Source organism: Argopecten irradians, chromosome 1 (assembly GCF_041381155.1).
Source record: "Argopecten irradians isolate NY chromosome 1, Ai_NY, whole genome shotgun sequence".
Lineage (NCBI taxonomy): Eukaryota > Metazoa > Mollusca > Bivalvia > Pectinida > Pectinidae > Argopecten > Argopecten irradians.
This window is the reverse complement of record NC_091134.1, coordinates 46,331,571-46,346,363: the sequence shown is the minus strand read 5'-3', so window position 1 is coordinate 46,346,363 and position 14,793 is coordinate 46,331,571. Positions and strand designations below refer to the sequence as shown.

The following is a 14,793-nucleotide window of genomic DNA, read 5'->3' as shown; positions in this document are numbered from 1 at the left end:
TGTATAACATAATTAAAATTTAAAAATCGTAATCATCCAATTACAAATACAGACTCCTTTTTCAAACAATCTACGTCGGATTACAATTAACTTTTTTTTGGTGAAATGTGAATCAAAAATCAAATATATAGGCATAATTTAATTCTTTAAGGAGTATTATGGAATTTCTTGATATTTTACAGTATAATTTTAACAATCACTTATTGGTGTGCATACAAGTTTATAGGTTTTCACAGTAAACGTTTCGGACTACTTACTCTAGATAAAGCAGACAGGAGTTGTCTCCCATGTAGGACTTCTGTCGCATGCCCGGATGTTCCCGCCATGTGCAAAGATTCAAAATGGCGGACACGAGGGCAACGTTCGTGTCTCACAAAATCAACAAAATACGATGGAGACAGCAACAAAAGCAGTCTCTTCAAGAATCAGATGTTTTCGCAAGTGGCAGTTGGGACGACGAAGTACGAATATTAAACCAATACCCTAGTAATTCCATATTCTACAAGGACATGCGCATTTTGTTGACATGTCTCGAGACCGGTTATTCCGAACGATCGGTTTTCTTTCGTTTTCAGTGTGTTCTTCACATGGTGTATACTTTAAATTTTACCGTACTGTGTGTCTTGGTAATGCAAAAGTCATACTCTCATAGAATAGTCACATTATCGGAAATTTCTGTCTGATATCCAGTATGTCGCTGTGTTTTGTCAAATGTAGAACATTAGCAGAAGTTAATTTTAGATAATTTACTTAGTACTTTAATATCCTTTAGACATAGTGTGGATTACTTCAACTAGCATTCTGATTAATTTGCATCAGTCTATAGCCCAGTGGCTTTTCACCTTTCTAAGTCCGTGGTCATTAGGAAATCACAGGAGCTCAACGTTCTGCTAATAATATATAGCATAAATATATAAAAAAAAATCCCCCAATTATACTATATTTCTCTGATATAAATATGTAGCTGAAATTGTAAAACTATCTAGCGAAGGGGTTGTATTGAATGAAAGATTAGTTGTATCAAATATATAATGTGTACTATTCTACATAATGACTGCTACTTGTATTGGAAAATGGTTCTGGTAGAACTTGTTCAGCTTAAGCTTTTTGTTTTGTTCTGGGAGGGAGCTGGATAGAAAATGTTGATTTGGTCATGTAACAGAAAAATTAAGGTATGTTTAAATTTTTGTCATGGCAGTAACATCATAGACAGAGATATTTAATATTAATTGAATGTCAGAGAAAGTTTATTACCAAAGAAGTCTGTTCAATCTATCTCTTAATGACCATCTTTTTTGGATTCCTTACTAATTGAAATTAAGCTTAAGTCTTTCAAATTTGATCCGTAAAGTCCAGTAATTCAAGGATGTGATTCTTTCTCTTTTCACAGGATTTTATTCTGATTGAGCAATATTTATAAGATACCAATCATGTCAAATGTGATCTGAAATATATCTCAAGTGACCTTTTTAAATATTAGATGGACTCTGGAGGGTTTCCTCTTATTAGCCAAAAGGTTTCCTCCCTTTGCTAATGGGTTCAGTTACATCTGTATACAATCTGTACGGACCGGTAATTAAGAAAAGTTGTAGATAAATGGTGTATTGTCAAGTTATTAAGAATTGTATCATAATCTTTTTGAAATATGTATTATACATCATTCATCTCATTCTTTTATCACCAATTTCAATCTCCCTGGTTTGTGCTACTATAATATTAAAATCATTCATATCGCCCATTCATCTTTAATTTCAGTTTCGCCTCTAGCACAAGCATTACTATTACTAGACATCCTATTTATAGAATAAATTTTTAAGCATGTCATCATAATTACTCTCTTTCATCCATACAATGTGTAGTTTCTAAAAATAAAAAAAGATCCAAAAAAAAGTTATTATAATTTCACAAATTTTAATTGGGATTTTGATTAGTCTCAAGATTTTAGGTTTAAAGGTGTCTGACTGGGGAATTAAATTCTACCGGGTACACCCGAGGCCTGAAAACGAATGATTTATAGCTTAAGTCTAAATTTAGGTGTAACATGATATATGTATAAAAAAAATTGAAATGACAATTTGTTTTAAAGTTATATGTGCCGTATTTTTCATAGTCACGAATCAAGAAGAGCTTTTAATATGTTATTCAACTCCAAAAGTAACCAACATTTTGAGAATTACAATACTTTCAATGTATAGGTTTAAATTTTACAAGTACAAAAAAGAGCTGAAAATGATTTTTGGCAGTACTGCCAAAATCATTGTATTAACATCTTTAGTGTAGTTAAATGAGTTCATACGGTCAGACCATGAAGCCATATTATTGTCAACAATTTCATTGCACATTTTTACAGTATTATTAATAATTGTAAAGTGATTTCTGAAGGTATGTTTCCATCTAAACATGTATAAGGCATAAAAAACAAAAATTTCACAGTGCATAACCTATGTGTTCAAACTAACGTTTATAAGGCATTATATATGTTTGTCTGTCCATTTAAATGATTTTCACAGCTTTATTCATTAAAACTTTTGGTTTTAAATAGATAATTGAAGAAAAAATAACATGTCCAAATTTTCGGCCAGTTACGGCACATATAACTATAAGAAAAGTTATACGTTTGTTCCTTTTGCAGCAAAATAAAGTATGTCTATGGAAGGTTGAGAGAACGAAGGCACCAAGTGGGGGAATAGATGATGGTGGAGGGACGGGCTGTATAGAGAGTGACCCAGTAATCCTATGTGAGGCCCCGCATCAGGGAGATGTCACTGGACTAGAGGTCAGTAGCATAGACTGGATATTAAACCATGTTATTCAGATCTGTGATATGATTGATATTAAATGTGTTTTGTGTTTATCATCACAAAACAACTTTTATAAACAAGTTTTTCCTAGTACACTGCTCAATGGCTGTGTTTTACTAAAATCGCTTTAAAAGTTAGTTATAGAACATCACTGTTAATAAAATACATTGTTGTTTTTAGATAAAAATAGTAGTAGGGATGCTGAAAATTTGGAAAAAAGAAAAGTGGAATTTGATAATTTGTTAATTTATCTTTATGTTGTATATCTCATGTATACTAGGCATGCATATTTAGCAATTTCCCTGAATCATATACAAGTAAGTGCCAATTTTCATGAAAGTATTTGTTCAGTTTTATAGATTTGATATGAACATTTTTGGTCTGTTTCACAGTACATGGATCAAGAACACATTGTTGCTTCCTCTTCAACTGGAACTATTACTATTTATACACACCATTCACAGGTAACACACCAGATGACTAAGTGAAAGGTATCTGTGTAGATAAAAATCAAGGTTAATTGTAGGATACAAACATCCAGGTAAATGATTATAGAAGAAAACATTAATTTATTACTTTGATGGCACCAGATTAAAATCACTGATTCCTAAACAGTTTCTTATGACTTCTACAAATAAATGTCTTTGCCATTGAAAATGATCTGCCTGTTTTCTAGTTCTCATTAAAACTTCAAATTATAGGCCTATATAGCCTGTTATCATGTGATAAGACTCCTCACAAAAGAAACTGTTTTCAAGTGATTAGACCCTGTCTTAAATATCTCCGACATGTAATATGTTACAGGAAAGAATATTAATGTCTCATATCTTTGAACTGGTTATATAATACATTACAGATATGCTAATGCTCTATGATAAAATACTACTATATGTATTACAGACCCTGGGGGTATCTCAGCAATGGGAAAAAGTTCATCATCACTATGGGCAGCTGTGTCCTTGTACCTGTCTGGCAATCCGCGACGATGTGATCGTGTCGTCAGGAGAGGACGGGCGTGTCAATATAATACAAGTAGGACACAAAGCACCTAATAGAGTTATAGGTATGTTGTAATCAAGTCATTTGTTGTAGAATTTCTTTTTGCTATTTTGTATTACTTGTTCTAGCAGTAGTAGCAGGTAGGTATTGGTTTTCATGTGAATGTATTGTTATATTTTACAGAGGAAACATAATTATTCTTTTCAGAGAAAACATAATTTTCCAACACAGCCTTATTATGTAATCAATATACCTACCTTGAAGAGCAGATAATTTTGTAATATGCAGAGTTGGAATAGTTTGTTTGTTTGTTTGAGCTTTAAGGCCTATCAACCACTAAATTCATTTAGGGCCAAACCACAAGTCATGCATTATCAAGTATCAAAAGTTTGAAGCAAAGTCTAATAAATGCGGACATAACATCATTAGCATCTTTGTAGGGTTTGGACTGAGAGTCCAAGGAGTTTCGTTTTGTTGTTTTATAACATCAAATCAATTCAGCTAAAAAGTCTCAAAAAGACAGCTGCCCCACATGGGCCTTAACATTAAACTCAGACAGAGATAAAGGTTCATTGGACAGATGCACACCCTAATCAGTCCATTGGCTATGGAAGAAAGTATTGATCACTTCTGTTTGAGCACCTGAATTGCAGCCTCAGTAAGGAGAGTAACGTATAAAATCATATCATTGTATTAGGGCATTATTACAATGAGAATCAATGAAAACTAACATTCAGTGGAAGTAGAAATGTCTTTGGACACAGTTTTGTCTTGGGCCACAAGTATCCTGTTCAAACTTGAAGGATGGTTTAGGTAGTACAGCAAATGCCAATCATGATGGGTGGGTTGAATGTTAGGTTCCTCTCTTTCTCACTTTAATTAAAATTTTGATGTAAAACTACTTACAACCATATGGCTTAGAATGTCACCTAGTTTCTTCTATATGGTATCTTAAATATAAAAATCCCTATGTAATTATGTTGTAAATTATTGAAAATGGTGAGTTGATGGAAAATTCAAAGCCTAAAGCCATATGATATTGTGTGTATATTAGAACCTATTATGACAAAAGAAATGTTTTAGATAAATGGAGGTTGCCTTAAATAATTGAGTTGCAGTGGTCAAATGGTTGCCCTTAGGGAAACCCAAGTTCAAAGCTGACATACAGCTGTTGTGAGGTACTGGACTGTCAAGGTTTTCTGCTGCTACTATCTTATTTTTATTTTCTTCCTCCTTAAAAACCTACAACAACCTTAAATGGCCCTTGTAGTTAAATCAAGGTAAACATTGTGTCCTCTTTCATGTTTCATTTTGTGATTCTTTCACATGTTATGATGACTTTCTTACAGATAAAGCGGATAGCAGCACTGTCAATAGTATTACCTTTCTGAAGCAGACCGAATTCATCACAGTCAATTCTATGGGTCAATTGAAAATATTTGACCTACGGACAAATTCAGATAAACCAACACAAACACTATCAGTGTAAGTTAAAAGGATTAATGATAAATTATCAAAAGACTTATATATAAAATATTTTAATAATGATCATTGCTTTCTTTGTAACTTAACAATGCTATATAACATGTACACAAAAATTTTGTACATAAGTTTATATTTTAAATTTGCAACGTTAAAACTATTATATATAGGATATCTGAGAAAAAACATATGTAGACTGTAATGCAAATATACATGCATTGGTTTAAATATGAAAAAAAATTCAAAGTAATTTTTCATACACAACCACGTCAACTTTCTTTTGATTTTAACAACAGGTCCCAGAAAACAAATGTAGAGTGATAAATGAAGTATGTTCTTGCGAGATAAGGAAAAGTTGAATTTTGAAACCTATATCAGTTTTAGTGAGATTTCCTAGGAAAAGACTTGATGTACTGATAACATTACATATTTGTGTTAACTAAAGTGAAATTGATTAATGATTTAAATGTTGTGAATCTTGTGGTTACAGAACAGGGGAGTTAACTCCTCTTCAGTGTATAGACAAACACCCGAGCCAGGCCCACATTGTAGCTACAGGTGGACAGGATGGTGTGTTGGGGATGTGGGATCTCAGACACAACAAGTACCCAGTATCATTGATGGAGGCTCACTCAGGAACAGGTATTGTCTGTCAGATGACTTGCTATTATTATAAAACAAAATATATTGCAACATTTTTGTGTCTAGGAATTTTCCACATCAAAATAATTTAGTGCCTATATTCTAGTGTTTATTTAATAACAAATTATGTTCTAGTTCATACCTCATCTGTACATGAATTATTTCATATCTAAATATTTCAATTGAAGTAAAAACACAAGACTGACAATGCCTTGGAACTCTGTTTGAGGCTGCTGAATTTCTACAGGATTGCTGAATGTGTAAAAATATAGTTTCCATAATCATACATGTACATATCTGAATCCTATAGGCCTTTATGAACCAAGCGAGCCATCGAACTTGAAAAAAAATCAGGTTAACAGGAGGTGCACCAGTACCTGATTCTATATGGCATTGGGACTTCAGCATTTTATGTTGCACAGATATTCCCAGGTTTTCTAATCTGTCTACCAAAACTTTATTTTGATGGCCGCCGTAGCCGCCATCTTGAAAACACGTTTTGAACTTCTTCTCAAGTTCTACCAGTGAGATTTGACGGAAACTTATATGAAATGATCCTTACATGGTCCCAGCAAAGTGTTGTTATTTTTCGGTTCGATACAAAATCCAAGATGGCCCCCATTACTGCCATCTTGAAAACACATTTTGAACTTCTTTTCAAGTTCTACCGATGCGATTTGGCTGAAATTTGAATGAAATGATACTGATGTGGTCTCGAAAAAGTAATGTTATTTTACGTGTTGATCCGAAATCTACGGTGGCCAACATAACCGCCATCTTGAAAACACATTTTGAACTTCTTCTCAAGTTCTACTGGTGTGATTTGGCTAAAACTTGCATGAAATGTTCCTGACATGGTCCCGACAAAGTGTTGTTACATCTCTGGTTGTTCCGTTAAGGCCTGTTGGATTCCATAACAATCGCTCAAATCTTTTAGGGAACAATCATTTGACACAAACAATTATTTCTTTAAATCGGATTTATATTGTTTGTTAGGTCATTTGACCCGAAGGGTCAGGATGACCTATTGTCATCATGCACTGTCCGTCATCTTGCGCTGTAAACTTTTCATTCAAACGACTTCTTCTCAATAACCAAAAGGCACAGGATACTCATATTGGGCCAGCAGCATGCTGGGATGAAGGGCTACCAAGTGTGTTCAAATGAATGACCTTGACCTTCATTCAAGGTCACAGAGGTCAAATATGCCAAAATCTTTATACGACTACATTGTGTTTTGCTAATAGTCAGTTGACCGTTTAGGCCCATGGGCCTCTTGTTTTTAGGTCATCTGACCGAAGGGTCAGGATGACCTATAGTCATCATGTTTCGTCCGTCGTCGTGCGCCGTCCGCCGTGTGTTAACTTTTCACATTTTGAACTTCTTCTCAAGTTTGACCAGTGGGATTGAGCTGAAACTTACCTGAAATGATCCTGAGATGGTCCCGACAAAGTGTTGTTATTTTTCGGGTCGATCCAAAATCCAAGATGGCCGCCACAGCCGCCATCTTGAAAACACATTTTAAACTTCTTCTCAAGTTCTACCGGTGCAATTTGGCTGAAACTTGCATGAAATGATCCTGACATGGTCCCGACAAAGTGTTGTTATTTTTCGGGTCGATCTGAAATCCAAGATGCCGCCACAGGCGCCATCTTGAAAACACATTTTGAACTTCTTCTCAAGTTCTACCGGTGCCATTTGGCTGAAACTTGCATGAAATGATCCTGACATGGTCCCGACAAAGTATTGTTATCTTTCGGGTTGATCCGAAATCCAAGATGGCCGCCACAGCCGCCATCTTGAAAACACATTTTTAAACTTCTTCTCAAGTTCTACCGGTGCGATTTGGCTGAAACTTGCATGAAATGATCCTGACATGGTCCCGACAAAGTGTTGTTATTTTTCGGGTCGATCCGAAATCCAAGATGGCCGCCACTGGCGCCATCTTGAAAACACATTTTGAACTTCTTCTCAAGTTCTACCGGTGCGATTTGGCTGAAACTTGCATGAAATGATCCTGACATGGTCCCGACAAAGTGTTGTTATTTTTTGGGTCGATCCGAAATCCAAGATGGCCGCCACAGCCGCCATCTTGAAAACACATTTTTAAACTTCTTCTCAAGTTCTACCGGTGCGATTTGGCTGAAACTTGCATGAAATGATCCTGACATGGTCCCGACAAAGTGTTGTTATTTTTCGGGTCGATCCGAATTCCAAGATGGCCGCCACAGGCGCCATCTTGAAAACACATTTTGAACTTCTCAAGTTCTACCGGTGCAATTTCGCTGAAACTTGCATGAAATGATCCTGACATGGTCCAGACAAAGTGTTGTTATTTTTCGGGTCAATCCGAAATCCAAGATGGCCGTCACAGCCGCCATCTTGAAAACACTTTTTGAACTTATTCTCAAGTTCCGAAGGGATTTGGCTGAAACTTGCATGAAATGATCCTGACATGGTCCAGACAAAGTATTGTTACATCTTGGTTGATCCCAAATCGAAGATGACTACCATGACACTATGTCTAATTAATTTCCTATATTTAAAGGCCCTTGGGCCTCTTGTTTGAAATAAAATTTGTTGAAAGAAATTGAAAATGATCCTGACATGATCCTGACAAAGTGACACCATATATAATTAATTTTACTATTGTCAAGGTAGTCAGGTGACCGTTAAGGCCCTTTGGGCCTCTTGTTAATAAAACAATGAAGATTAATAGAAATTGGTGTAAACACTTACAATGTCAAGAGTAAGCCTATTTCCTGCACATGGTTTCTTTGCACACGACACTTGTGCACATCACACTAGCTAGAACGTTTGCATGGAAGTCTATTGAAACCTAAGCGTTTTAGTGACTACCCAGTTTCTGATAACAACACTTTTGTCATAACACTCTGAATTTCATTACAAAATTACACTTTGAAAGCATATTATATCTATACTTCTATATTCCCTATTGGGCCCCGCCCCTCCTACCCCGGGGGACCAGATCCAAAATTTATACAAGTTCTGTTCCCCTTCCCTCAAGGATGTTTGTGGCCAAACTTGGTTACATTCCATTCAGTACTCTATGACTAGTAGCGATTTAAAGTATTTACCTCTATTTCCCCTATTGGGCCCCGCCCCTCCTGCCCCCAGGGGGGTCAGAGCCAAAATTTATACAAGTTTTGTTTCCCCTCCCCCAAGGAGGTTTGTGGCCAAATTTGGTTACAATCCATGCAGAACTCTATGACTAGTAGCGATTTAAAGGAAATGTTGACGGACAGACGGACGGACGACGGACGCCGCGCCATGACATAAGATCACCGGCCCTTTGGGTCAGGTGAGCTAAAAATTGTCCCCGTGAAGAATACCCAGGTAGATCGACATGCGACCCGCATATTTTAATTGGCGAATCCAATTTTTGACCCAGAGCTAGCCCTGATACTAGTATACCTTATATCATAAGTGAAAACGATTGTTAGTACAGGAATTTCATTATTTTTGAAAGTACTTTTGCTATATCAAATGGGTATGGCATTTATCAGATAGCTAAAATGCTAACTGGATGCAAGCTCAAACCAAACTGTGAACTGGTTATCTAGTTACCCATTCTAGCTCTAGTTAAAATGCATCTACAGAGGACTTCACATAATCGAATAACGGTTATTCGAATATTTCGGTTATTTGCATAAAATTCTGCGGTCCCGATTTTTTCCTTCTTTATCTTTGTTTTTCAACTCCGTGTATTTGCATAGACTTTTACATGACCTCCGGTTATTTGAATAAAATATTTGGAAAATTCTAAAAATAAAATCGAATATTTTTCAATTTTGCAATATATTTTTAGCGAAATTCGCCGATATATGTTTCAAAATACTTCGCTTTTACTAGAAATCATCCTGGTAACAGATTAACGTTATATATAGTATGGCTTGTTATTTTATGCATGAATCTGCAAAGGTATTCGACGCTGTTACGATTTACATCAGCAGCGGTTGATCATAACTTTAGTATATTCACTGACTCAAACATCTAATTAAAGCATTTGCACTTTGAAATATGTTTATTTATTAACGTAACGTACCTTAGTTCGCGATCGGTTGGAGAAACCATGCTTCCTTACAACAATCGCCATTCATGAGTAGTACATGGGACACAACTGGGTAATGCGATGCCCGTCTTCCATTCTCATATAGGGGACATATAAGATTAAGGTTAAAAATACAGAGGATTCCGCTTATTTGCATAGGTCATTTTCCAGAAGAAAATATGCAAATAACCGGAGTATTCGAATAGGCGGAGATGACATTTTGCACCTCCGTTTGACCCCACACATATGTATGTGAATAGGCATAGATATCGTTTCGTTTACTTGATAAAAACGTAAATTATTTACACTTAAAACGAACCACAAGTAATTATTTTCGAAGTTGTAAATCGATTTTAATTGTTTATAACAAAAAATATTCCATTAGATTCTTGTTTACGTTAGATCGACACGTGAATATTTGAGAAACAGCTAAACGATCGATATCAAATGCAATTAGATTCTACTAAACAGGATTGGATTTGTGTCTACAATTCTAAACCTAAATAATAAACAAATTTACTTGATCATGATTAAACTTCAAAGTGCCGATCAACTAGTAGTGTTGCTTTTACACATGTGCATATGAATTCGAAAATGGCGGCAGGTGATGAAGCCATGCGTTCACTCGACCTAAATGTCTTTTGAGAATTCTCCCTGTATTGTTGATCTATACGGCGAATAGCTTGATAACATTTCAGAAATTAATGCATATTCAAGTAGCAATGAAACAATTAACGTAGCAAGTATCTTTTGTATCCTAAGCTTACATACTGTACAAAACTTGCGGTAGTCATTGCACGCCGACTTTGCATGCTTTTATGTCTCGTTCAACGAGACGCTTGATACGCACATGTCTGATCTCAATACAATACAAATAGATAATCTCAGGAACTATCAATGGGATTCTAATCAAACTCATAATCAGTGTGTATGATATTGAGTTGTGCACTGCAGAGACAACTCAGGACCAAGCATAAAAGATGGTTGCCATAGCCACTGATTGGTAGATCTCACTTTAACATACAAGCGAAAGCATTTAGGCCTTTCAGACATTTCTTAGTACTAGGAAAAGCTGAGAAAGGAAGTAAATAATCTTTTGCGAAGATAAAACATTTACGATTAAACCTGAATCGCGAGAGTTAATTGTGCGCAAAAGAAAGTTGGTTTACAGTATTAATCAGTTCAAAATTATCTGTTTTTGTTGGTTTTAATATTTTATGAAGATAGTTTAATGATTCTGTTCTTGTTTCAGTGTGGGAGGTAAGATTTCACCCAACTGCACCAGACCACCTATTTACCTGTTCCGAGGACGGCTGTGTGTGGCACTGGGATGGCTCACAAGTCAATGCCACACCTATTGGCATTGGCATCAACCAGATAACAGGTACAGGTATGTTGTATCTCCAGAAGGTCACTCAGTTATCCATTCAAAAGGTGTCCTAACATTGTTAAAAAGTGACCTTAATATTGAACCCTAGTTTTAAGCAAATTTCTTTATTAAAGCATATTGTTAAAAATCGGAAAATAACTACTTTTCATTCAAATTACAGTTTTCACATAGTGCTGAACTAAATTGCTTATTCATGATCTATACAGTTTGGTTCCAAATTGAAAATTCTATAAAAGAGTTAAATATGTTCAATTTTCATTTCTGATAATTCATCTGACGAATGGGTGAAAGGGGTATCCTAAGAGAATTCCACCAGTCCCATCAATCCAATGCTGATACCTCTGACCTAAAGGCTATATTACCCACACATATAATTCTAGAGCTGCTTTATTGATGCTGTCTGCAAAGAAATTGTATCATAACAGTTTAAAGATATTTTTTCACACAGGTGCAGGATCAGGGGGAGGTAATCTATCAACACCTGGACAGTTCCAATTCGGAAATAGTGCGGCCTCATCTGGCCTTTCTAATCCTTGGCTGGCTACTGACATTGCAAAAAACAAAATTGAGATCACATCTTTACTTGATCAAAAAGTACTGCCTATAAACAGTGTAGATGTGGCGGGCAACACTCTGCTGTGTGGTACGGACGGAGAGACAATTTTCACAATGAATCTGGGCAGCCTTCGGTAACCTCGTGTGTGTTTAGTAGTGTCCAGATAGGTTGATTCATATGGGAAATTCCGGTGTAAAAGGTGTGGATGATGCAGCTGATAACTACATTTTGTGTGTGAGGTGTTCCTAGTAAAAGAGAAGATATCTAATATGGTACCAGTCTATGTTTGATGCATATCTTTGGGTGCTCAATGATCCCTTTCCCCCTACCCCAATGTAAATGATTAGACAGTGGTGCAATCTAATCTAAATGTAGATATTTAGGTATTTTCTGACAATTTCTGTACACTTTCACCTATTTCTCAGTATCATATCCAATATTGTTGAAGTAAAATAAGTTATAATGTTCAAAGATAGACTCTGTAAGCAAAGTTAAAGTGATAAAAAATTTATCTTTCTTGTTCTCAAATTAAAGATGCTCCACCGCTGACAAATGGTATTTTTTCTCTAATCAATAACAGGAGCAGACATTGTAGTATTTTTCTTCAGTTACAAAAGTTACTTACTTTACACCATTACCACCATTGAACAGTTTGAACTTCTAATTTTAACCCAAGATAAAAATATTAAAATTAATTAATTGCATCCTGAAAAAAATTCTGTGTTACTGTCCTATATGGAATGAAGGACTGATTGTGCATACACCAAAAGCAAAATTAAGTATTTTATGTAACTTTCTATGTTAATTAGACATATATATACAGGATTAAACACAAATCATTGTTCAAATGACGAACATTGTTTATAATCTGTCGGCGGTGGAGCATTTTTAAGTTAAAACACATAGAAAATGAGAAGCTCTCCCCTCAAAAACAAAGGAAACTTGGCAGAGTAACAAACATACTTGTTCTTGTCTTGGTATCTGTTTATAAAATGCCCCGATCTCTGTTTTAGAGGAGTCTTCGAGCATCTACCTGTAGTTTAATAAGATTGATTGATGTTGCTTTTGGACAAGCTTTGATAAAAAATGCAAAAGTGATCTCAGTGCAAGTCAAAATTTATGCTTCAAAGGGTACAATTTTGTATCGAAAAGATATATGTATTGTGTGATGTTATCAAATACATGTTCATGTTTAAACAAATACAGTATATGCTAGTCCCGATGCAGACATCGCAAAAGTTGAAAAAAATGGCTGGACATTCGGGACGGTAAGGACTGTGAGTAAGCCGGACCAAATAATAATGTGAATTTTTAAAGTAAACATAACTTCCTGCTATTAGTATCCAGGCAGCTGCTTTCATGATTATCTTATGCAGTTTAAATTCTACATTACTGTTAGGTTAAAAAAACGATTTTGTTAAATCAAATGATTACTTTTTAACGTCTTCTGGTACTCAATAATGGTCGGTCAAGACCGCATTTTAAAATAGGCGGTCCGAGTCAAAATTTGCCCGACATGTCCGTCGGACCAGCGAATTTCGCGATGTCTGCGATGACATCTGGTTTAGACAAGTTATACTGTAGTTACATCAAGACCTTCAGCTTTTTATCTCTGACAATGAATTGTGTGAAATATGTCAGTTTCCTTTCTATCACTGGGTAAAAATATAAAGAATCATCTTTTGTGCAATATATAACGTTTATGTCATTGATTACTTGTTTTCTTTATTATTTACTGATGGTGATTCATCCCTGTTAGTCCAGTTGGGTAAGTAGTTAACCTTGTATGACTGTTGATCATTTGCATTTACAATCACAACATTTGGACTAGGCGGAAAAGTGTTCATTCAATCTATCAAAACGGGCATGGTTGAAAGAAGAGATACAATGATTGTATTCCAGATAACACTAGATCCTTGAAAGCATAAGTCTGGAAGGTACAGAGATGGGGAAAATAAATTCCAACAGTATGGACAAAAATAATTGTCAATTTTTTTCCCACACTGTTGGAATTACCGGTAGTTTTGTCTCATATCAAGAAGGCCTGTAATATGGTGGTCTGTGAAACAAATCCTAGATCTGTAAAATCTAGTACTGTCAAACCTAAAACACAGAAAGATGGTCTTATCAGCAAAGTGTTCTTTATACAGGGGTCATAACGTGTTGAAATTCGCTTTTTTAGACCCCAAGAAAGTGGTCTTTAAATTAAAAGGTGATCTTTTCACAGAAGTAGTCACTAAGACAGGTATATTGTAGTTAGACAATTCCTAATTTATATGCATGCCACTGAGGTCGTTTGAACAGGGACTGGTTACTTTGTCTGTGTGATATTGTAAGTTGGATTCTTTTGTATTATTCTGTGATGCTGTGAGGAGCCTGGACCTGTTTGAGAGTGTGAGAGTGGGCGTGGTTGGGTATACGAGAAGAAACACATTACTATTTACATTGTCAGGTCTTACTATTGTGTATGGATGAAGTATAGACGCACAACTTCAACACATTGCAAAGTTGTGCTGTAAATACATGCATTTGAAACTGTTTGAGATGTAGTTGTTGTTGTTTTTTCAATCTTTATTAAAAAAAAAAGTTTTCTCAAGCAATTTTTAACCCAATGTAAAAAAAAATGTGCAATAAATTGTTGATGTTGCATTTTGTTTGCTTAAGAAAAATAACATACAGAGAAACAGCAGTAAATATCTTTAATGATCAAAATCCAAAATGACTTTCAGTTGACCATGTTTTACTATCAGTATTGAATTTGTACAAATATGGACCAAGAGAAACCAACACATTAAATTTGAGAAAAATACCTTCATTCATTTGACAAGTATTTCATGTAGAAGTAACAAGA

General features: G+C 35.4%; 1 protein-coding gene across 2 annotated transcripts; it reads left to right on the top strand.

Moving 5' to 3' along the window:
- Positions 1-317: 317 nt before the first annotated feature.
- On the top strand, positions 318-14,482 carry LOC138330157 (nucleoporin Nup43-like). 2 transcript variants are annotated; one of them, XM_069277588.1, is made up of 8 exons: positions 318-461; positions 2,633-2,776; positions 3,194-3,265; positions 3,702-3,864; positions 5,150-5,285; positions 5,773-5,924; positions 11,249-11,380; positions 11,835-14,482. In XM_069277588.1, the coding sequence occupies exons 1-8, from the start codon at positions 342-344 to the stop codon at positions 12,077-12,079; spliced, it is 1,164 nt and encodes a 387-aa protein (XP_069133689.1). In that variant the 5' UTR covers positions 318-341; the 3' UTR covers positions 12,080-14,482. The 2 variants fall into 2 exon arrangements, with proteins under 2 accessions (XP_069133689.1, XP_069133681.1); XM_069277580.1 differs by having other exon boundaries at positions 11,249-11,386.
- Positions 14,483-14,793: the final 311 nt, after the last annotated feature.